Source organism: Rhodamnia argentea, chromosome 4, assembly GCF_020921035.1.
Source record: "Rhodamnia argentea isolate NSW1041297 chromosome 4, ASM2092103v1, whole genome shotgun sequence".
In the NCBI taxonomy this organism is placed as follows: Eukaryota; Viridiplantae; Streptophyta; class Magnoliopsida; order Myrtales; family Myrtaceae; genus Rhodamnia; species Rhodamnia argentea.
This window is the reverse complement of record NC_063153.1, coordinates 6,911,914-6,935,516: the sequence shown is the minus strand read 5'-3', so window position 1 is coordinate 6,935,516 and position 23,603 is coordinate 6,911,914. Positions and strand designations below refer to the sequence as shown.

The following is a 23,603-nucleotide window of genomic DNA, read 5'->3' as shown; positions in this document are numbered from 1 at the left end:
TGGTGATTCACCTACTTCATTTTACACGATTATAAACTGATTTTACCCTGAATAGGTTGGGCATTCCCTGGCTAGCCCTGAAGCAGAGATGCTCGTACAGTATCTTTGCCTTGTAATCGACAGGATACAAATGCTGGAGCAGCGGGGCGGGTCTGGATTTTTCAGTTCAATCATGCGTCCTCAGATGGAGATGATCATGCAGGATCATTGCCTTGTAACCTGACCACAAATGTTTCCGCTTTATCTCGTGATTGCATTGTTCAGTTCAGTGCTCGCCACTCTTTTTGCCTGCGTTTATCGCATTGCAGGTTCCTCTCTTCCTCTTGTTTCCCCTGCTATTATGAAGCATTCTGTGATTCCTAAGTAATTGTTCTTTGACAAGTCATTTTGCTCACTCTTATGGTTCATTGGAGCAAGCATTGGTCCGAGACAGGTCTTACATATATGGTGTGTCGATCTACCTCTAATTAGTATAGCTTCCTGACTATGTTTGATAGTTATATAGGGTGTTTTCTGGATGGCGATCGTGATTCTCAAAAGCCTCGACAAGCTATTCAGAGGTTATATTGTTTGTCTGCAGGGAGGAGGTTGAAGCAGATCACATCTGAGCACGACTACGTTCCTTCTTTGGATCATCAACAGGGATCGTCGTTTTTCACTTTCGGCAGTGGACCAACCCTTCTCGGCGTGTCGCCTTGCACATCTCCATCATCACCAGTACAACTATGTAAATACGAAGGTAAAGTGACAATTGGGCCTGGATGTCGCCCATTTCATGTTGAGGCTGGGAGCTACAGGCCGATTGCCGAACGTGTGGTCAGGGCGATAAAGCATGAACAAGATAGTTACAGGACAAGATGGATAAAATGGAAGCACGATCAGTACAATCTCAGTTGTTTTGGAATCTCGAATGGACGGTCATGTAAAATGCAGGTCTGGCAAAATTTAGATAACGGATCACCTTCTTGGACAGTGTGTCTGGAGGGCCCTGGTTGGCAGGCTCGGTGTTGGATTGTCCTGATCTAACCTTAGGCTGCCTCCCTGGCAGGGCGATTGCTGCGTACCCAGAATCAGTTAACTTCTGCAAGACGGATGCGGAAACAGCAACCTTCACTGCACATGAGGTAGAACTTGATCATCTCTGGTTATGTTGTAGTTTGTATTCTAGAACAATATAATGGAGGCTGAATGTTAGCATATACAGCTGAATTTTGTGGATGAAACTGTGTTTTGTTGCTTTTCTACCTTGATCAGGTTGGGCATAATATGGCTAGACATGAAGCGGAGATGCTTGTACAGTATCTTTGCCGTGTAATCCTCTGTATACAACTCGTTGAGCAGCGGTTCGGTTCTGGATCTTTCAGTTCAATGTTCTAGAACAGAGATGATCATGGAGAATCATGGGCTTGTAATCAGCCAACCATACACTCTACCTCCGCTGTCTCTAACGGTCAGATGGACAATGCTTGTCATTCTTTCCACCGGCCTTTATCATATTGCAGGTTCCTCTCTCCTCTTTGTCCTCTGCTACTATGCAGCATTCTGAGATTCTCAAGTAATTGGTCCTCGTAGTTCGTCAGAATAAGTATTGGTTGAAGACAATGTGTCCCGATCAAACTCAAATCAGTGTAGCTTCCTGACTATAATTGATACTCATATAGGATGTTTTCTGGGTGGTGATTGGGATTCCGAAAAGCCTTGACAAGAGGTTTTCCTTTCATCAAGGTTACATTCTATTGCAAAGTTCCTGACTGTTTGTCTGTAGGGAGGAGGTTGAAGCAGGTTGCATCTGTTCGAAGCCAATAGGTTCTGTCATGTACCATACACGAGCTGCGCCACCACGACACGAGAAGCTAGGACCAGTAGAATCAAATGCTGCGCGATAGGAGAGGCCATGAGAGAAGCTCTCATTTTGCACAGGAAGGCTTACCTTAAGTCGCAGAGCTGCAGTCTCTTTGACATAGTTGGAGAGTAGACAGTTTTAAAGGACTCAGTCATAATTTCATGGGTCCAAATCTTATCTACAGTTTGCTTGTGTTTGCACCTTGTTTTCTTGAACCAGTTAAGCTTTGACAGTAAAATTTTGAACTCGAAGCTGCTATTCTCGATCGGATGGTCGCCTTTATCTGTCGTCTATGTCATACTATAACATATTCTAGATTGTCGAATGCGGAACTGCATTCAATTGCCATTCTCCCCCCCCTCTTCTTTTGTGGTGCTAGAAGCTCACTCTTGCATTTATGAGGTGGTCAGGATGAATCCTGGGTGAGTGCACTTGCATTTTTTTTTCCTTATTAGGGGTGGATCGTTGTTACGTTGGTAACAAGTGACTACTATCGATAAATAGGAGCGAAGTTCTAATCTCCACACACACCCACAAGCCCTAACACAGTTCCGGTTCCGAATTCGATTCCAAGATGACGATGCACCGTTCATGTTTCCAATCCTAGGACATTAAACTCTCTGGGAAGCCTTGGAGGTTGGTCTGGTCGATTGAGGCCTTTTCCCTCTTTATTTATTTTGTTTATAACCTTTTTTTTAATTTCTTATTTAGTTTTATTGACCATCTTATACCTGAGTTAAGATCAAGCCTTCAAGTCTCTAAATTCAATTGTTGAAACGAACAAAAATTCGTGTTATCTGATGCGAGATCAAGACACCAAAGCCCTAGAATCTTGCTTAGGTGGAGAACAAAGAAAGAGTCATGGAGGCCCTCGAATTGGCATACTTACCAAAAAAAATATAAAACTTATTGTAATTGTACCAATTCAGTTCGATTTTTTTTTTTTTCCAGTTGAGTCATACATCTTTTGCAATTGTGCTGATTCCGTCCACTTTGTTAGTCAACGTTGACATGTATAATTTTTAATAAGATTTTACTATTTTTATTTTTTATTATCTTTTTCTTTTTCTTTTCTGCCTATTCTACTGTGGCTGCCTTTTGGCCCGTAGCCAGTGAGGCCATAGCGAGGCTGCCCTCGCCTAGGGCAAAAAAAAAAAAAAAAAGGAAAGAGAAAAAAAATAAAGAAAAATTAACAAAAAAAATATTATTAAAACTTGTCCACATTAGCGCTGGCTGGTAAAGTGGACTGAGCCGGTAAAGTGGACTGAGTAAGCACAACTGCAAAATATTTAAGACTCAATTGCAATAGGTTTATGACTTTTTTGGTAATCCCTCAAGAATTGCATCTAAAAGAAATTGAACTTTGCGTTACTCGGTTGGAGATCACACCGTCGGTCCTCGAATTGTCTCTTTTTATAGACAAGAAAACAGATAGGTTCTTTATTTCATTCCAAAAATAAAGATTATACCCATCTATCAAATTGAGATAAATTTGGTGTTTTGTTGTTGTACTTCATTTTGCATTTTTACCTTTTCCACTTTGTTATTGAAAGGTATTACTTTTCGTTCCGAAAATGTTTCTTTAAGCAAGACAGAATCAAGTAAGTTAAGTAAAGATGTTTCAATTGAAAAAAAATGAAACCCCGATTAACTATAAAAAACAAAAGTGGAAGAAGCTAAATGCATATGTTCTTTGTAAAGCAAACTATTGCTATTTTAAACTCTCGACTTATTTAATTCGAATTATTCGACACAATACAGGAAGAAATGTACACCGTACAAAATTATTTTAGTAATACCGCTTTTATATTCTTTTTTAATCTACAATTCGAATATTTGAGTAAATAGATATATATTTCTTTAAATGATACATGTTTGTTTTTGAAAAAAAATTACAATAGTGAATTTATGGAATTCCCTTTAATTCGAAATTATCATGCCCCCAAGTTTAAAGATGTTATCTACGATTTAGTACTATTACACATGCCATTTAATTGAATCTCACTTATCAGACGTTTAAAATAATTATTTTCGGAATTTCAAAGATACCCCATTTCTTCTCCAACCTCCAAAGGAGCAAAAGCTCGTTCAATGCGCTTTGCCGCTTCTCCGGGTCACGTCCGACGCCAGCAGCTCCGGTCTCACTACAACAGGGATCGTCGTTTTTCACATGCCGCAGCCGACCAACCCTTCTCGGCGCGTCTCCTCGTGCGTTGCCATCGTCGTCGTCGTCGTCGTCGTCGTCGTCATTACCATCACTACGACTACGTTCCTTCTTGACAAAACCGCCATCATATTCGGAACCATTTCAGGCTGGGTCGATTGCCGAACGTGTGGTCGTGGCGGTAAAGCACGAACAAGTTCGTGACAAGGAGACAGCGAAGCACGATCAATGCAGTCTTTTGGTTTTTGGAATCTCGGATGTGAGCTTCAAGGTCATGGAAGATTAAGGTTCGGCGAAATTTAGATCGGGGATCACCTTCTTGGACCGTGCATCTAAAGGGACCTGCTTGGCAGGCCTCGTTGATTGTGTCTATTTAACCGCAGGCTGCCTCCCCGGCCAGAAGATTACTACGTCCCCGAAATCGCTCAACTTTAACAAGAGGGATGCAGAAACAGCAACTGTCACTGCACATGACGTAGGACTTGATCATCTCTGGTTACGCCGCAGTTTGGATTCTAGAACAATATAACGGAGGCTGAACTTTGTGGATGAAACTGTGCCTTGTTGCTTCTTGCTTTCCTTTCCTTTCCATTCCTACCTTGATCAGGTTGGGCATACCGTGGCTAGCCATGAAGCAGAGATGCTCGCACAGGAACTTTGCCCCTGACATCGAGAGGATACACACTCTCAAGCCGATACGCTGGATTTTCGTTCCCTGTTCGTTGTCGCCCATCGTAGAGATGATCATGGAGGATCATTGCCTTGAAATCATACTACATGAGAAGCTGTCTCTCGAGGTCGGATTGTTCTGTTTGCTGTTGGCCAGTCTTTTGGCCTGCCTTTACCAAGCCTCTTTCAGATTGCAGGTTCCTCTACTGCAATCGGTGTAGCTTCCTTACTATGCTCGATAGCTGTATAGGAGGTTTTCTGGGTGGCGATTGTGATGCCGAAAAAGCCTTGACACGCCGGCGATCTTCATTTCGACGTTGTCATGTGTTGTGTCTCAAAGTAGTTGACGGTTTGTCTGTATGGAGGAGTTCGAAGCAGATTACACTGGTTGGCAGCCGTTGCCAATGGATTCAGCCAGGAGATGATCCTCGAACCACGCACCAGCGCGACACGAGAAGCTAGGACCAGTAAAATCGGCTGCTGCGTCGTGTCGTCTCCGGCAGAGGCCATGAGCGAAGCTCTCATTTTGCACAGGAAGGCTTATCTTAGGCCGCGGAACTTGAAGGAACTCTTTGACGTGGGGGGGAGAGCAGGAGGACTAGTCATATTTTCATGGGTCCAAATCTCATCTAGAGTTTGCTCTGATTGATGGAATGTAAATTCTTCTATTTCATGTTGAACCAGTTAATCCTAGCGACGTTTGGTGACTCAGGCGAAGCTGAAAGCCCTAGCGACGGCCATTGCCGAGGTTGTGACCGTAGATAAGGCAAGGTTGAGGTCGTGCGACCTCTAGCGAGCGTCATTTGCTAAGCCGCCGACGTCGCACGCACAAGGCAGCGCAACGCCAATGTTACCCGAACCGAAAGCGACTCCCCACCGGTGTCCCTCCAGCTTCTTCGGTACTTCTAGCCACTTCCGATGTGAATCTCACATTTGCAAAATCAAGTGTCCACGCAACCCTAAACGAGGGCCACCAAGGTGTCGTGTGACCCTAGGCGAGCGCGGTCGAGGTCGTTGGACTCTCTGGACCCTTGGCAGTGATCGGCAATGTGATGATTAAAGCCATAAGCCTTGCCGGAGAGGAATACTAAAAATCAGTGAGGGAGCACAAACAAGTTTCATTGACCATTCAGCATGTCGAAAATGCTGGAATGCCAAGGCTGCTCTGCATTGACCTCGAGAAAAAGGCCTTTAGAAATTCGTTGTATTTGCAAAATGGGCGTTCAAATTAATTTATCAAACACATTTTTTTTTGTCAGCATGACTATAGGGGCTTAAAATCTTTTGGCAACGCTTAGACTACCAAATGGAAAAAAATAAAATAAAATCGGTGGTTGTAAAGGGCCACCTCAATCGCTGACTTTGCGCACGTCTTTTTATTCATGTCCAATAAGGCCGCATCTGGTCATCCAGCTTTGAATCGGGATAGGATAGGATTTGTGTATTCGAGCATGTGCAGAGTACCGATGCTTTCGATCCTATACAGCAAAGTGCGAGGAGTTGAACTCGCGAATCCGGACACTCGTACCAACTCGAAAGTTGGGTGCACAACCAGCTCATACTGGAGTGTTGCGCAGGACATGTCTTATTGCTTCATAGGATAGGATTTGTGTATTCAAAATTGGAATGACCAAACATAGCCTTATTGAATATGAGTGGAAAAAAGGCCAGTCACGATGGAGGTGGCCCTTTACAACCACCGAATTTTTAGGATAGGACAAGGTGGGATTAAAAATCAAATCGTACGCTTGGTGCTACCTACGACAGAATTAAAATCTTTGAAAATCCTCATTGAGAGAGAAGGAAACTTCTGCCTCCTCAAGCTAAAGATTTGTTCTCATGCATCTCGCGAACGACTCTCCAATCCGGACAATCTAAAACCCTCATTGAATGTTCGCACCTAACTCACAATAACTACGAAGGGGAAAAAAAGTTGAAATTATCAGAAAATAGTGATGGATTGGTTGAAATTCATAATAATTATGTAAAGATTGGAGGGTCGGAACCGAGGTACCGATCAACGATGGATTGGAAACGAAGTGATAGAGCAACCTTGCGATTGCGAGCTCAGAATTTTATTCGAATGTATTCAAGTTTATCCAGTCTGCTAAACACTGGATAAACTCGTGGCCACGGCTCTAGCTCTGGAAGTTCGCTCGGGCCAAATTTGAAGCACCGACTATAGACTCCGGGGGGTCGGAATTAAACAATTATTTTATTTTATTCTCCTCATCTTCTTCCTCTGCCCGCTTTTCTCTCCGATCTGGTTGTTATCGAAGGCCGTCGGCATTAGTTTCAAGCATCTTTTTGGCTGGCCAACTCTTCATATCTAGCCCTTCATGGCTGCCGGCGCCAAACAAACGCAATCCCCAACCACGGACAGGGAAGGATGAGAGAAGGATGGTCGGCTTGGATGCGTAGCAGTGTAGACGGACTCAATCGAGGAGTGGATTTGGCAGACCAGATATGGACTTTCGTCGCTCCGTTTCGTTGCTCACAGTCGTCATGGCGACCAGGTTGTTGTCGGTAGATGGACAAGATAAATCACATTTCATTACAATGTCGTTGCCATTGGTGAATGGACGGCGCCGGAACCCGGAAGGGAGGGGGATGGTGGCCGAACGGGGTGACGCTCTGCGATGGAGGAAGAGGACCACGGAAATGGTGGAGACGGTGGCCGCATGGGATGGTGTTCCACATGCGAGGATGAATAAGATAAATCAAAATTATTATTATTATTTTTAATTCCAAACTCAGCTGACATATGTCAATCTATCAATTGAATGTGGGTAAAATATATCGATGCCACGTCAGCAGTCGACTTAACCAATTTCTCCTCGAGAAAATATTGAATACTTCCTTGGTGTCACCTCATTTTTTCCCGTTGTCTATTTAATGAACTACGCGTGTCCAACGAGCCTACGTTTCAAATTTATAGAGATCTGAAATGTGGGGCCACGACCAGTTTCCCTTGATGACTATGGAGATGACGTGTGGGAGAGCATCTTCCATCTTCCCCCCCATCCCCGACCCCACTAGCGATCGATCGCTACGCGCGTACGAATCGTCGACCCAATCTCAAAACCATCCGACTCGTTGCGTGGGGATCCGACATTCGACTCAGCGCTCAAATCCACGGATTTCCTTCGTCTTCTTTTTTTGTTTGTCGGTCAGAGAATCATCGATTTTTTTTTTATCTGGTCCATGCACAAAATCCTGCTATTATCGCCACCTCAGCTACCTTTCGAAGGTGGGGGAATTCAAACCTCTTACCTGTTTTTTTATTTTTTCTAGTGAGAAAAATGACTGCTGAATAAATTTTTTTTTTTTTGGTCAGAAGCTACTGGGCAATTCTTCAGTGGTTAAATCATCGGATTTTTCCGACCAAAAAAAAAAAATTTCATCGGATTTTGACGTCTGAAATTTCATCGTTCTCCGCTTCCGTAACCGTCCTGGAGACAACTTTCCACGCGCGCACGCAACTCCGACCTCCCCACACCTCACGCGCCGGATCCCAGCGCGTGCGGTTTCGTCTGTAACTTGCGCTGTAACCTGCCGAATTTGAATCTTCTCTGCAACATCATCTTCCCCAATTCGACACACACTCACACTCTCTCTCCCCTTATTTATACTCCATTTTCTCTCTCCTCATCCATCTAACCTCCTGTCCGCACGATCTTTTCTTATCACTCAGTTGGGTCTCTCTGCTTTCTTTTTTTTTCCCAGCCATCCCTGATTCGACAACAATGTTCCGCCTGAGCAACAACCTGATCGGCATCCTCAACATCGCCACCTTCCTCCTCTCCGTCCCCGTCCTCGGGGCCGGCATATGGCTCGCCAACCGGGCCGACACCGACTGCGAGAAGTTCCTTGAGAAGCCCGTCATCGCCCTCGGGGTCTTCCTCATGGCCGTCTCCATCGCGGGCCTCGTCGGCGCCTGCTGTCGCGTCTCCTGGCTCCTCTGGCTCTACCTCCTCGTCATGTTCCTCCTCATCCTCCTCCTCTTCGCCTTCACCGTCTTCACCTTCGTCGTCACCAACAAGGGCGCCGGGAAGGCCGTGTCCGGTAAAGGGTACAAGGAGTACAAGCTCGGGGATTACTCCGACTGGCTGCAGAAGCGGGTGAACGGCACCAAGAACTGGAACAAAATCAAGAGCTGCTTGATCGACAGCAAGGTCTGCAACGCTTACGCCGAAAAGTATTCTAAAGATACTGTGGTGAACGACTTTTACAACGAGCACCTGTCGGCTCTTCAAGTAACTCTCTCTCTCTCTCTCCCTCTCCAAGTAATTGCAACAGTTTTTCTCTTCATTGTCCTGTGCTGTTTGAATTTGAGTTGTATCCTCAGTGATTGTTCTGTCAAGTGCTGGATCGACTGTGAGTAATTGATAGCCAAATTAAGGCATGCTTTCGCTCCTTGCATAATGCTAAAGATAAGATCTTTGAGGGCTTGTTGACCAAACCCGATGGATCTGTTCAGTCGCTCGTTCTGCGGTTCTTGTGGTTTGCCTTGCTTAGGGTGATGATGGAGCAGGGTGCTCTCTGGATTCCTTTTGGGCCGAAAATTTTCAGACTGCAACGCGGGTTTTAAAATTGTCTCTGTTTCGGCGCTTGATCCTGCATTGGGGATTCACTGCACGCTCAGTTAGGATTCCATTCTAACTTCTATGAGCAAATTGGAAGATGCGACTTTGTTATCGGCCATAACGATATGAATATGATTATAATGTCTGCTGAATCGAATTGCTGTTGTGGCAAATTGAGAGAAAATCTTGACGTGTTCGTCATGTCGAAGGTCCCTTCCAATGAAATTTCCTCTTGGTTTCGTTAAACTGGTCTGGCGCAGTTGTCGTTGTCGTCCCAAAACGTTTACAGAGATCAATGCTGTCATTGGACTTTGGTTCTTATGCTGCTGTTTTGTTTCTGGAGATGATACTGTCCTCTGTTTTGAGTATGTTGGTTTCCTCTGTTAGTCGTTCTGTGGTTGGAAGTTTGGAACTAACAACGTGACTGCTTTTTTCACAGTCTGGTTGTTGCAAGCCACCAGATTCTTGCAACTTCACCTACGTGAGCCCGCTCGTCTGGACGGCCAGTTCGACCACGACCTACACGGACTCGGACTGCAATGCGTGGAGCAACAACTCGACCGTGCTGTGCTACAACTGCCAGTCTTGCAAGGCCGGGCTGCTGGACAACCTCAAGGGCGACTGGAAGAAGGTCGCCATCGTCAACGTCATCATCCTCGTCGTCCTCATCGTCGTGTACTCAGTCGGGTGCTCCGCGTTCCGGAACAGCCGAGAGGACAACGCCTTCTGGAAGGGGCGGAACCCCTGAATGTGGATGCGTAGTAGAGTATATTAAAGAGTGATTAGCCGATCCCGCGTTGTCTAATTTGGGTCTCTGTAGTTCTGAATTTGAGTTGAGATGTATGTATGATCTTGTGTAGAATTGCATTGTGTGGATCTAAATCATGTTAGGTTCTGTGCCGTGGAGATTAGTCAAATCTAAAGGTGCAAATACACCCGTTTAAAAAGAAAAAAGAAATGGTTGGATTTTAGTTGAGAATAGTGGTGTGCATGGTCTAGGCTAGTCCGATCTCGATATGAAACCGGAGACCGGACCGATAGTCTCGATCTCCAAATTTTCGAGATTGAGGACCGGATCGAGAACAGATCGGCTCGGGACCGGTGGTCTAGTCCGGTCCTGGTAGTCTTGGTCCGATCCTAGTGGGATCGATAATACTAGCTGTTTATAGAAAAAATTTAACTCTTGGATGTAAACTAAAAACTCCCAATCTCAATCATCCAATTTAATAAAACACACACATGACCATCATACGACCATCACATGAGTACTTATCATTCTGAAATAATGAGAAAAGATTAAATTAAGAAGAAAAACACTTAAAACAATTGAAATTGGATTATGCTCCTACATCATTCTCCTCGAGTTGAAAAGAATCAAGCTCAAATGGAATTACACTTATACTCCACTGAATCCATGCGCGAACAAAATAATGTGTTTGCATAATATAATCAAGAAAAAATACAGATTGAGTTAAGATAAAATACGATCGGAGATTGCATTTCGACAGACTAGATCGGAGGTTGCGTTGCGAAGGCGAGACACGAGCGACAAGCAAGAGGAGATGAGTGAGTGTGGAGCGGAAGATAAGGAAATTAGGTTAACTAATTCTTCAAATTTTTTTAATTTTTTATCTAATTGTGTGTGTATGTATATATATATATATATATATATATATATATATATATTAGGCGGTCCGATCCAGTCCCATCCATTATGGAATCCGGGACCGGACCGCCCCCCTAAAGGATTAGACCAACCCGGTCTGTCCGATCCGATCCCGATCCGGTTCAGGCCGATGCAGTCCAATTTGCTCACCCCTAATATTTGAGAATAATCTACCAGTAAAAACTTTCTTACTCCGCACGGCTGGTTGATGAGGGCGGAAATGGAGCGTGCCAAATGTGTTCGGAATTACTTCTGCAGTTAACATCCGATTTATTTTTATAGCCCCTGAATTCGAATTTCGATTTTCACCACCTTCGAAAAACTTCATGTGTTCGAAATTAATCACACATCGGCACAGGGAATCCCACAGTATATCGTACATAAATTCCTAAACGTGAACTCCATTCCTCACTCTCCAAATTTTGATTTGGAAAGACTGTTAAAAGAGAAGAAGTAGCTGAAACTGGAAGTACCTTCAAATGGGCTTTACTCTACCAAGGAAAAAAAATTGCTCATGGTACCATCTTGGATGAAAAGACATCCTTTTGATTTGCCTTTCTGTCTTTCGTTCTCTTGGGTTGATGTCCTTTTCCTTTGTTGTCTGATTAGCCTGTCAAAATCCAGATACCGACCCCAACATCACTGAACGATAATTGTACTCGTGCTTCTTGACACCTTGTGACCATATCCTGAGGCTACAATGATTCCATGAAGTCGCACCCTTTCCCAACTGTCGTTGTCTGTTCTTTCCAGTATAAAACTTACTTCGGAAGTCGTGTTTCTTCGAGATTATAAACTCGAGCTCGAGCTCAAATTTTATTAGTAGATTGAATGTAATTGGGCCGTGTTGAGCTCGACCTTGGCAATTTGACTCGGCTCGATTACACCGTCAGTGTAGCCGGATCGTGCCATACCCTCCTATTCATCTGCCTCCTAGGCCTTGATGGTGTCAATTGCCAAGTAATTTGTCTTGAGCAATGTTGGATTAACTTGCGATTGACATTCAGATATCCTACATATACTTAGATAATTTGGCAAACTCGAAAGTTGGTCACATAGCTTAGTAAATCAAATCCGTTGTGGAAGTTTGCAAGAATCACATACCCCCGTGTTTTAATAGAAAAAAAAAAAGAAAAGGAAAGAAAAGAAGAGAAGATTATGGGTTGGATTTTGGTTGAAAATGATGTGCCCAAAACTTCAGCGCACGAAATTAGTCATATGTCGGCATGGATAATCATACTGTATGTTTACACAATTTCGAATACATAAATAGTATGATTTAGTGATAAAAATCTGAAGGAAAAGCCTCCTCGATTTGTCTTTTGTCTTTTGTTTTTTTTTTCGGATGAGATCCTCCTTTTTTTTCTGATTAAATTATTAATCTAGAAGCTACCGGTCCACCTACATTGCTATCCGACAGTAGTACCCATGCTTCATGTGACCATATTGGAGGCTCTATCAATTTATTATGAAACTTTTGAAAATGCTGCTTTACCAGCGGGAGTGGAACGTCCCACGTGTTGTCGGGTGCCAAAACATCGCTATCGATCAGCAGCCACTGCACTACGATCTTTAACTCGAGTTTCGCTCGATCAATCGCTCGAAAATTGACTTGTTTATTTTCGAGTCGAGCTCGAGTTCAAACCATTCGAGTATCTTGTCAAGTCGAGTTCTAGCGGGTCACTACTCGACTCGATAAGCTCATGAGCCTAATCGAGCCAAGCTATTCTCGTGAGCAAGATCGAGTCAAATTGAGTTTGCATTATTTTCATTATTTAATAATCACGAAAGCACTTAAGATTACGTAATATTCGAACTTATGAAATTCGATCTCCAGCCTGAGCTCGGATTTCGTTTAATAGATGATTGTAATCAAGCCGAGTCGAGATGAGGGATCTCAATTTTCTAAGGGAGTTGAGCTCCAACAGGAAAGTTGACGCACGATCGAGCTCAAAAGTTTTCTTTCTAAGGTTCTTCTCGGCCCTGATATATCTTATATCATGGGCGAATTTGGACAAGAATTAGGTATAAGGCTTGAGCCGAGCCCGCCAATTGATTATATGTCGCAGTCTTTTTTTAATTTTTAATTTTTTTTTGGGGGGGGCCAAATACTAATAAAAGCACAAACTTTCACGTATGGGACAATTTTGGGCCAAACTTTGAAGTGAAGGCGTGTGTCCATTGGACAAATTTTGTTTTCAAACGTGCATAAACAAAAGTTACGTAAGTATGCTCTTATGGTTAATTTGCTAACATGTCAATACATGGAGGGTACCTATGTAGAACAAAAACAAAGTCGTGATTACACTTTGCAATAGCATTAAATGGAAGCAATCTCAACTACGTAGGATCATCTACACGACGTCGTCTTCTTCTTTTTCACTCTTGACGGTCATTAAATTATTAGATGATCTAATCTGCAAAATGACATGGTCAAGTGACGCAACGGAATGTCCGATTTGGAGCCAAACACGGGCCTTTTGAGTACGCCTATAACATGCTTGTTGAGTTACAATGAAGAACTCGTAAGGCATTTTATTTCGGCTCCTAGTTGAATCACGTGCGGATCATGTGCAAATCAATGACAAATGGCGGTGGTGCCGACTCAGGTGCTAGGGTCGATGGCAACCGAGCTTGATGGTGGTGACGGGTTTCGAGCACGGCGATTGTTTGAAGGTGGTGGTGACATCGAACGTGGGCGATGAATGATAGCTCTTTTATGGTTGAAAGAGTTTTTTTCGTTATAATAGTAATTTTGCCTGTCGAAGAAGAAGAAGAAGAAGAAGAAGAAGAAGAAGAAGAAGAAGAAGAAGAAGAAAGGCAAACATGCTTAAAGGCACTGATTTGTCAATCCCTTGATTCCAGCATCTCCAATAATCAGCTTGCCATTTGGATTGATATCTCCAGATACATCACCGAATAATTTTCTCCATTGATTGATAAATGAGTGTCTTTAATGCTATTGCATTTGGATCGTCTAGTTGGACATGTCCAATGCTAATGTGCATAGTTAGTGGCCAGTTAACGGCATTAGGTTTCTATAAGTCACTACCATGCTGAGTAATAATAAAAGGGGATAACTACACATATAATCAATGAATCTTTTTTTTTTTTGGTTGAATATAATTGATGAACTTTGATCTAATATATAATGTTGTTTTTGAACTTTTAACTTGTTTAATATGGTCCCTAAACTTTAACTCAATTTGCTCAATGTGATCCCCAAACTTTTGAATTTTTGAAGATACCATCTTCTCTTATCAATGCAAAAATACCTTCTCCTACCATTTACCAGGTTTTACGTACCGACAGCACGTACGCACGTATTTTTCTTTGCATTTGGAACAATCATTGCGTTTATTAAGTTCATATGAACCCTTGTGGGATTCACTAAAATAATATTGACGATCCAATGGACTCACATAAAACATGACGTATTCAATAAATTTTTCCATCATGAGATCGACATTTACATCCTAAATCAGGCAAGGAAAGGAAAGATTCAAAAGAAAAAGCAACGCTTGACACAAACGCTGATTTGACATTAGCTTTCTGAAAGATGCATGGACGGAAGTGATGAAGCATATAGGCTAGTGGCCCACTAGAAGTGAATGTGCATAAGTTCTCTTCGGATGCTTTGGAAGTATTTATTCTACTTTATTATTGAATTCGACTGAGTTGGACCGAATCTTTTAAATTATTAAAGTACGGTGCGCAATATATTCCGCAACAACAGATATCTCTTAGCATATCGCGTATTATTGTATTTTGTTACGCGGAAAGCGTATTCAAGTTCAGATATTTGTAAGCTAAGAAAATAAAGTAATTCTAAAAATGGAGTATTTTGAGCTCTATATTGCCGGGCCCTCGCTTGAGGCCAAAAAAATAGTAAAAAAAATATTAAAAATTATCCAAGATAGAGTCGGCTGTGCCACATAGAACGTTGTCCACGTCGGTGATTTCTAGCCAAAATTGGCCGGATGGAAAGTGTATTCAAGTTCATATATTCGTAAGCTAAGAAAAGAAAGTAATTCTAAAAATGGAGTATTTTGAGCTATGTATTGCGGGCCCTCGCTTGAGGGAAAAAAAATAAAAAAAATATTAAAAAGTATCAACGACAAAAGTAGCCATGCCACATAGAATGGTTGACATCCACGTCGCCGATTTCTATCCAAAATTTGACCAGATGGGCTCAATTGGCAAAATATGAAAAGACTCAAAACTCAATTGATAAAATTAAGAGGTTTGTGACTGAATTGGCAAAAATGCAATTGATTTATGAATTTTTGAATAATTTTCCCGATAAAACAACATATGATAACCACATGAGATACTTTCTGTTCGAGGACGCTCGATAACATGTTCCGTGAAGGATAATTAGTGCTGTGAAAGGATACGCACGGCCGATTGCTTCGTTGATGCTTGTCGCCAATGGAACAGTTGACAAAATGATGCTTCATCACCTCAATCTTTCATCAGTGAGCAGCTGTTCATTTGGCCTCCTTTGCACTTCGTTCCCACGTTTTGCGATTCGAGATGTGGACCTCAAGCGTCGATACTGCATGCACGCGTGCATGGCGCTTTCAGAGCTTTGGATGAACGGGACGAGTAAGTCAACAGGAACAGTCGTGCCATTAAATTTTTGCTGTTCATGTTCATGTACGTCCGTACACTAGGGCCTACGCTGTGTCTCATTTATTGACGCACACGTGGCGGACATGTACTGGTCAGGCTTCGCGGGTTACCCCGACTCACATCCGATTCTGATAGATGGACGTCGGATATGTCTCTCATTTCACACCGTGCATGATTGCATGATTATCATACGTGGATAAGTTCGACCCACCTTAATTTGACGAGGTTGAGCCAAGATAAGGGTAGGTTGTTTATCATAGCTCAAAGCTAATATCATTTGATTACATTAGTACAAAAATTGCCTACATCAACATCGATTGTCGGTCACGCCAACTAAGATGGCTAGCCATGATTAGATCGCCACATATGCTATTTCGGATCAAAATTGACCGGAACGGAAAAATTGGCAAATCGTTAATGGTTTAGGACTAAAATGACACATCATCAAAAACTTTAGGTTAAATTGACACAATTAAAAAGTTTAGGACTAAATTGATAAGTTGTCAAAATATTTAATAAAAAAATTGACATAGTTAAAAAATTTAAAACTGAATTGGTTAATGTATAATAGATTTAGAACTTTTTGGACAATTTTCCAAGTTGAGAGCACGGGCATAGTCCTATGGAATTGATTGATTCTTGTGAGTTTGGGTGTAGTTAGGATCAAGAGACACTTGGCTATGGGCGTTCGAGCGACTGAAATCTCTTTCACCTTGAGTATAATAAATACTTTTCATTGACCTCTCTCTATAGAGTATCACATCACCAATCACATCACCAAGCCACATTAAATCACCCATGCTCAGGTTTAATTTCTACAGATTTCTTCCCTTCTCAAATCGTCTCATTTGTCTACGCTTTCACATTATCCAGAACACGGTTAATGTCATTGTACTATCAACAAGCCCAAGTGAATTTGGCTTTATTAGGATGCATATACGAGTGAGCTGTGCTAGTAAAATCCGACATTGAAGAATTGGTGCAGTATATGATAATTAACATATCATAGCTGATATCTCGTCGGCTTAAATTTTTGAGTGAAGATGAGTCCAACTGGATATGTCGACGGGTTTGGACGTTGGCTCCTTTTTGGCGATCTCCTCGGATAAAAGTATCGAAGTTCTGCTGCACACTCCCCAACAATTAATATCAGAATGATAAGTTGATGCGGAAGAATACCTTAATTAACTCATACAATAAGTCACAAGTAATGACATAAATCCTACAACAAGTCAAATCGAGGGGGGGGAATAATTCTCGGAATCAAGTTGCCAATCTAAGTTGTCAACAAGTAATGAAATGACTCCTCCAATAATTAAGTCACAAGAGTACACATGATACATACGAATGACTATTATAGCAAACTTAAGATCTAAGGGAGATCATCTTTTTGAAAACGTGAATAACTTCCAGAAATGAATCTAGATTGATTTAGGATGAAGACGGTTTGAATCTAAATTTAAAAAGTGTGAAGAGTTTACGTGAGATTTAGGTCATAATTATATTGACCCTCAAACTTCAGAGCTTCTCCCATGGAGCCGCCATCGTCGCTGCCGCATGCGGATCAGCCCCGACGCTATCCACAATAGCGCCCATCTTGAAGGTCAGGCCGTGTAGTCTGCTCGCTCGCTCGCTCGCGCGCTCTCTCTCTCTCTCTCTCTTGGCTGCACCTAAACCTGTTCCATTTCCAATTATCGTATTTCTTACCCTCGCCTTGGCGTGTACTACCGAACAGAAGCAGTCTCCCTATCTTGTCTGCACTAGGTCAGATTCGCCAAATTGATCGTGCACTAAAGGTCCGAACAAACATTAGGTTCACATCTCTTTCGACCATAATCGCCGAGGTCTTTTCTGTAGTATCCAGTCTGTCGGATATTTGGTACCGAGAGTCACTTTTTGGACAATCATTCTAAAAACAATGAGAGACAATTCGTTATTATCGAGGATTTTGCTTGGGTGATCACGAGAGTAACAAAATGCTTTGGAATACAAGTTTTTGAAAGTGTAAATTCCATAATAATTTCTGGTTATTAGTTAATTATTTTTTTTATTATAAAAAATAAGTTGTTTATTTCACAGTGGATTAAGAATAGTCACATAATCATTTCTCTCGGAAAAGCACTTGATTATGTGATCGAACGAACAAGCTAAGCCAAAGTTGAAACTCATTACGAAAATCACGATTTTTGCACCCCAAATTGGAACTTTGAGAACTATCCATGCAACCACAGGAGAGATTGATCCAAAAAATTATTTTTTTGTTATAATAGTAATTTTGCTTGTCGGAGAAGAAGAAGAAGAAGAAGAAGAAGAAGAAAAAGGCGAACATGCTTAAAGGTATTGATTTATCAATCCCTTGATTCCAGCATCTCCAATAATCAGCTTGCGATTTGGATTGATATCTCCAGATACATCACAAAATATTCTTCTTCATTGATTGATAAATGAGTGTCTTTAATGTTGCATTTGGATCATCCAATTGGACATATCCAATGCTAATGTGGACAGTTAGTGGTTAGTTAACAGCATTAGGTTTCTATAAGTCACTACCATGCTGAGTAATAATAAAAGGGGATACCTACACATATAATCAATGAACCTTTTTTTTTATTGAATATAATCGATGAACTTTGACCTAATATATAATGTCGTTTTTGAACTTTTAATTTGTTTAATATGGTCCCTGAACTTTAGCTCAATTTGCTCAATATGATTCCTAAACTTTTGAATTTTTGAAGATACAATCTTCTCTTATCAATGCAAAAATACCTTCTCCTACCATTTACCATGTTTTACGTATCGACGGCGCGCACACACGTATTTTTCTTTGCGCTTGGAACAATCATTGGGTTTAACAAGTTCATATGAACCCCTGTGGGATTCACTAAAATAATATTGACGATCCAATGGACTCACATAAAACATGACGTATTCAAGATATTTTTCCGTCATGAGGATCGACATTTACATCCTAAATTAGGCAAGGAAAGGAAAGATTCAAAAGAAAAAGCAACATTTGACACAAACACGATTTGACATTAGCTTTCTGAAAGATGCATGGACGGAGGTGATGAAGCATATAGGCTAGTGGCCCACTAGAAGTGAATGTGCATAAGTTCTCTTCGGATGCTTTGGAAGCATTTATTCTACTTTATTGTTGAATTCGACTGAGTTGGACCGAATCTTTCAAATTATTAAAGGAAGGTGCGCAATATATTCCGCAATAACAGATATCTCTTAGCATATCGCGTGTTATTGTATTTTGTTACGCGGAAAGCATATTCAAGTTCAGATATTCGTAAGCTAAGAAAATAAAGTAATTCTAAAAATGGAGTATTTTGAGCTCTATATTGCCGGGCCCTCGCTTGAGGCCAAAAAAATAGTAAAAAAAATATTAAAAATTATCCAAGATAGAGTCGGCTGTGCCACATAGAACGTTGTCCATGTCGGTGATTTCTGGCCAAAATTGGCCGGATGGAAAGTGTATTCAAGTTCATATATTCGTAAGCTAAGAAAAGAAAGTAATTCTAAAAATGGAGTATTTTGAGCTATGTATTGCGGGCCCTCGCTTGAGGGAAAAAAAATAAAAAAAATATTAAAAAGTATCAACGACAAAAGTAGCCATGCCACATAGAATGGTTGACATCCACGTCGCCGATTTCTATCCAAAATTTGACCAGATGGGCTCAATTGGCAAAATATGAAAAGACTCAAAACTCAATTGATAAAATTAAGAGGTTTGTGACTGAATTGGCAAAAATGCAATTGATTTATGAATTTTTGAATAATTTTCCCGATAAAACAACATATGATAACCACATGAGATACTTTCTGTTCGAGGACGCTCGATAACATGTTCCGTGAAGGATAATTAGTGCTGTGAAAGGATACGCACGGCCGATTGCTTCGTTGATGCTTGTCGCCAATGGAACAGTTGACAAAATGATGCTTCATCACCTCAATCTTTCATCAGTGAGCAGCTGTTCATTTGGCCTCCTTTGCACTTCGTTCCCACGTTTTGCGATTCGAGATGTGGACCTCAAGCGTCGATACTGCATGCACGCGTGCATGGCGCTTTCAGAGCTTTGGATGAACGGGACGACTAAGTCAACAGGAACAGTCGTGCCATTTAATTTTTGCTGTTCATGTCCATGTACGTCCGTACACTAGGGCCTACGCTGTGTCTCATTTATTGACGCACACGTGGCGGACATGTACTGGTCAGGCTTCGCGGGTTACCCCGACTCATATCTGATTCTGATAGATGGACGTCGGATATGTCTCTCATTTCATACCGTGCATGATTGCATGATTATCATACGCGGATAAGTTCGACCCACCTTAATTTGACGAGGTTGAGCCAAGATAAGGGTAGGTTGTTTATCATAGCTCAAAGCTAATATCATTTGATTACATTAGTACAAAAATTGCCTACATCAGCATTGATTGTCGATCACGCCAACTAAGATGGCTAGCCATGATTAGATCGCCACATATGCTATTTCGGATCAAAATTGACCGGAACGGAAAAATTGGCAAATCGTTAATGGTTTAGGACTAAAATGACACATCATCAAAAACTTTAGGTTAAATTGACACAATTAAAAAGTTTAGGACTAAATTGATAAGTTGTCAAAATATTTAATAAAAAAATTGACATAATTAAAAAATTTAAAACTGAATTGGTTAATGTATGATAGATTTAGAACTTTTTGGACAATTTTCCAAGTTGAGAGCACGGGCATGGTCCTATGGAATTGATTGATTCTTGTGAGTTTGGGTGTATTTAGGATCAAGAGACACTTGGCTATGGGCGTTCGAGCGACTGAAATCTCTTTCACCTTGAGTATAATAAATACTTTTCATTGACCTCTCCCTATAGAGTATCACATCACCAATCACATCACCAAGCCACATTAAATCACCCATGCTCAGGTTTAATTTCTACAGATTTCTTCCCTTCTCAAATCGTCTCATTTGTCTACGCTTTCACATTTTCCGGAACACGGTTAATGTCATTGTGCTATCAACAAGCCCAAGTGAGTTTGTCTTTATTAGGATGCATATATGAGTGAGCTGTGCTAGTAAAATCCGACATTGAAGAATTGGTGCAGTAAATGATAATTAACATATCATAGCTGATATCTCGTCGGCTTAAACTTTTGAGTGAAGATGAGTCCAACTGAATATGTCGACGGGTTCGGACGTGGACTCCTTTTTGGCGATCTCCTCAGATAAAATTATCGAAATTCTGCTGCACACTCCCCAACGATTGATATCAAAATGATAAGTTGATGCGGAAGAATACCTTAATTAACTCATACAATAAGTCACAAGTAATGACATAAATCCTACAACAAGTCAAATCGAGGGGGGGAATAATTCTCGGAATCAAGTTGCCAATCTAAGTTGTCAACAAGTAATGAAATGACTCCTCCAATAATTAAGTCACAAGAGTACACATGATACATACGAATGACTATTATAGCAAACTTAAGATCTAAGGGAGATCATCTTTTTGAAAACGTGAATAACTTCCAGAAATGAATCTAGATTGATTTAGGATAAAGACGATTTGAATCTAAAGTTAAAAAGTGTGAAGAATTTACGTGAGATTTAGGTCATAATTATATTGAACCTCAAACTTCAGGGCTTCTCCCACGGAGCCGCCATCGTCGCTGCCGCATGCGGATCAGCCCCGACACTATCCACAATAGCGCCCATCTTGAAGGTCAGGCCGTGTAGTCTGCTCGCTCGCTCGCTCGCTCGCGCTCTCTCTCTCTCTCTCGGCTGCACCTAAACCTGTTCCATTTCCAATTATCGTATTTCTTACCCTCGCCTTGGTGTGTACTACCAAACAGAAGCAGTCTCCCTATCTTGTCTGCACTAGGTCAGATTCGCTAAAATGATCGTGCACTAAAGGTCCGAACAAACATTAGGTTCACATCTCTTTCGACCATAATCGCCGAGGTCTTTTCCGTAGTATCCAGTCTGTCGGACATTTGGTGCCGAGATTCACTTTTTGGACAATCATTCTAAAAACAATCAGAGACAATTCGTTATTATCGAGGATTTTGCTTGGGTGATCGTGAGAGTAACAAAATGCTTTGGAATACAAGTTTTTGAAAGTGTAAACCCCATAATAATTTCTGATTATTAGTTAATTATTTCTTTTATTATAAAAAACAAGTTATTTATTTCACAGTGAATTAAGAATAGTCACATAATCATTTCTCTCGGGAAAGCATTTGATTATGTGATCGAACGAACGAGCTAAGCCAAAGTTGAAACTCATTACGAAAATCACGATTTTTGCACCCCAAATTGGAACTTTGAGAACTATCCATGCAACCACAGGAGAGATTGATCCAAAAAATTATTGTTTTGTTATAATAGTAATTTTGCTTGTCGAAGAAGAAGAAGAAGAAGAAGAAGAAGAAGAAGAAGAAGAAGAAAGGCGAACATGCTTAAAGGTATTGATTTATCAATCCCTTGATTCCAGCACCTCCAATAATCAGCTTGCGATTTGGATTGATATCTCCAGATACATCACAAAATATTCTTCTTCATTGATTGATAAATGAGTGTCTTTAATGTTGTTGCATTTGGATCATCCAATTGGACATATCCAATGCTAATGTGGACAGTTAGTGGTTAGTTAACAGCATTAGGTTTCTATAAGTCACTACCATGCTGAGTAATAATAAAAGGGGATAACTACACATATAATCAATGAACCTTTTTTTTTATTGAATATAATCGATGAACTTTGACCCAATATATAATGTCGTTTTTGAACTTTTAATTTGTTTAATATGGTCCCTAAACTTTAGCTCAATTTGCTCAATATGATTCCTAAACTTTTGAATTTTTACAGATACAATCTTCTCTTATCAATGCAAAAATACCTTCTCCTACCATTTACCAGGTTTTACATACCGACGGCACGCACGCACGTATTTTTCTTTGCACTTGGAACAATCATTGGGTTTGTTAAGTTCATATGAACCCTTGTGGGATTCACTAAAATAATATTGACGATCCAATGGACTCACATAAAACATGACGTATTCAATAAAATTTTCCACCATGAGGATCGACATTTACATCCTAAATTAGGCAAGGACAGGAAAGATTCAAAAGAAAAAGCAACATTTGACACAAACGCTGATTTGACACTAGCTTTCTGAAAGATGCATGGACGGAAGTGATGAAGCATATAGGCTAGTGGCCCACTAGAAGTGAATGTGCATAAGTTCTCTTCGGATGCTTTGGAAGTATTTATTCTACTTTATTATTGAATTCGACTGAGTTGGACCGAATCTTTCAAATTATTAAAGGAAGGTGCGCAATATATTCCGCAATAACAGATATCTCTTAGCATATCGCGTATTATTGTATTTTGTTACGCGGAAAGCGTATTCAAGTTCAGATATTCGTAAGCTAAGAAAATAAAGTAATTCTAAAAATGGAGTATTTTGAGCTCTATATTGCCGGGCCCTCGCTTGAGGCCGAAAAAAATAGTAAAAAAAATTAAAAATTATCCAAGATAGAGTCGGCCGTGCCACGTAAAATGCCAGCGTCCATGTCGGCGATTTTTGGCCAAAATTGGCCGGATGAAAAGTGCATTCAAGTTCGGATATTCGTCGGCTAAGAAAAGAAAGTAATTCTAAAAATGGAGTATTTTGAGCTCTGTATTGCGGGCCTTCGCTTGAGGACGAAAAAATAAAAAAAATATTAAAAATTATCCACGACAGAGTTGGCCGTGTCACGTAAAACGGCCAGCGTATACGTGGACGATTTCTAGCCAAAATTAGCCCGATGGGCTCAATTGACAAAATGTGAAAAGGCTCAAGACTCAATTGGTAAAATTAAAAGGTTTAACATTGAATTGGCAAAAACGCAACAGGTTTATGACTTTTTAAATAATTTTCCCGGTAAAACAACATATGACAACCACATGAGATACTTTCTGTTCGAGGACGCTCGATGACATGTTCCGTGAAGGATAACTCGTGCTGTGAAAGGATACGCACGGCC

At 41.0% G+C, this 23,603-nt stretch overlaps 1 protein-coding gene across 1 annotated transcript; it reads left to right on the top strand.

Annotated features, from left to right (window-relative positions):
- The first annotated feature begins 8,308 nt into the window (after positions 1-8,308).
- On the top strand, positions 8,309-23,334 carry LOC115736211 (tetraspanin-8-like). Its single transcript, XM_048278243.1, has 3 exons — positions 8,309-8,932; positions 9,702-10,020; positions 23,323-23,334. The coding sequence occupies exons 1-2, from the start codon at positions 8,423-8,425 to the stop codon at positions 10,008-10,010; spliced, it is 819 nt and encodes a 272-aa protein (XP_048134200.1). The 5' UTR covers positions 8,309-8,422; the 3' UTR covers positions 10,011-10,020; positions 23,323-23,334.
- The last annotated feature ends 269 nt before the right edge of the window (positions 23,335-23,603 follow it).

Excerpts from the sequence above, each read along its gene's own strand:
- LOC115736211 (XM_048278243.1), top strand. The coding sequence starts at position 8,423 with ATGTTCCGCCTGAGCAACAACCTGATCGGCATCCTCAACATCGCCACC. Across the intron at positions 8,933-9,701 it reads AGCACCTGTCGGCTCTTCAA|TCTGGTTGTTGCAAGCCACC; the intron begins GTAACTCTCTCT and ends CTTTTTTCACAG.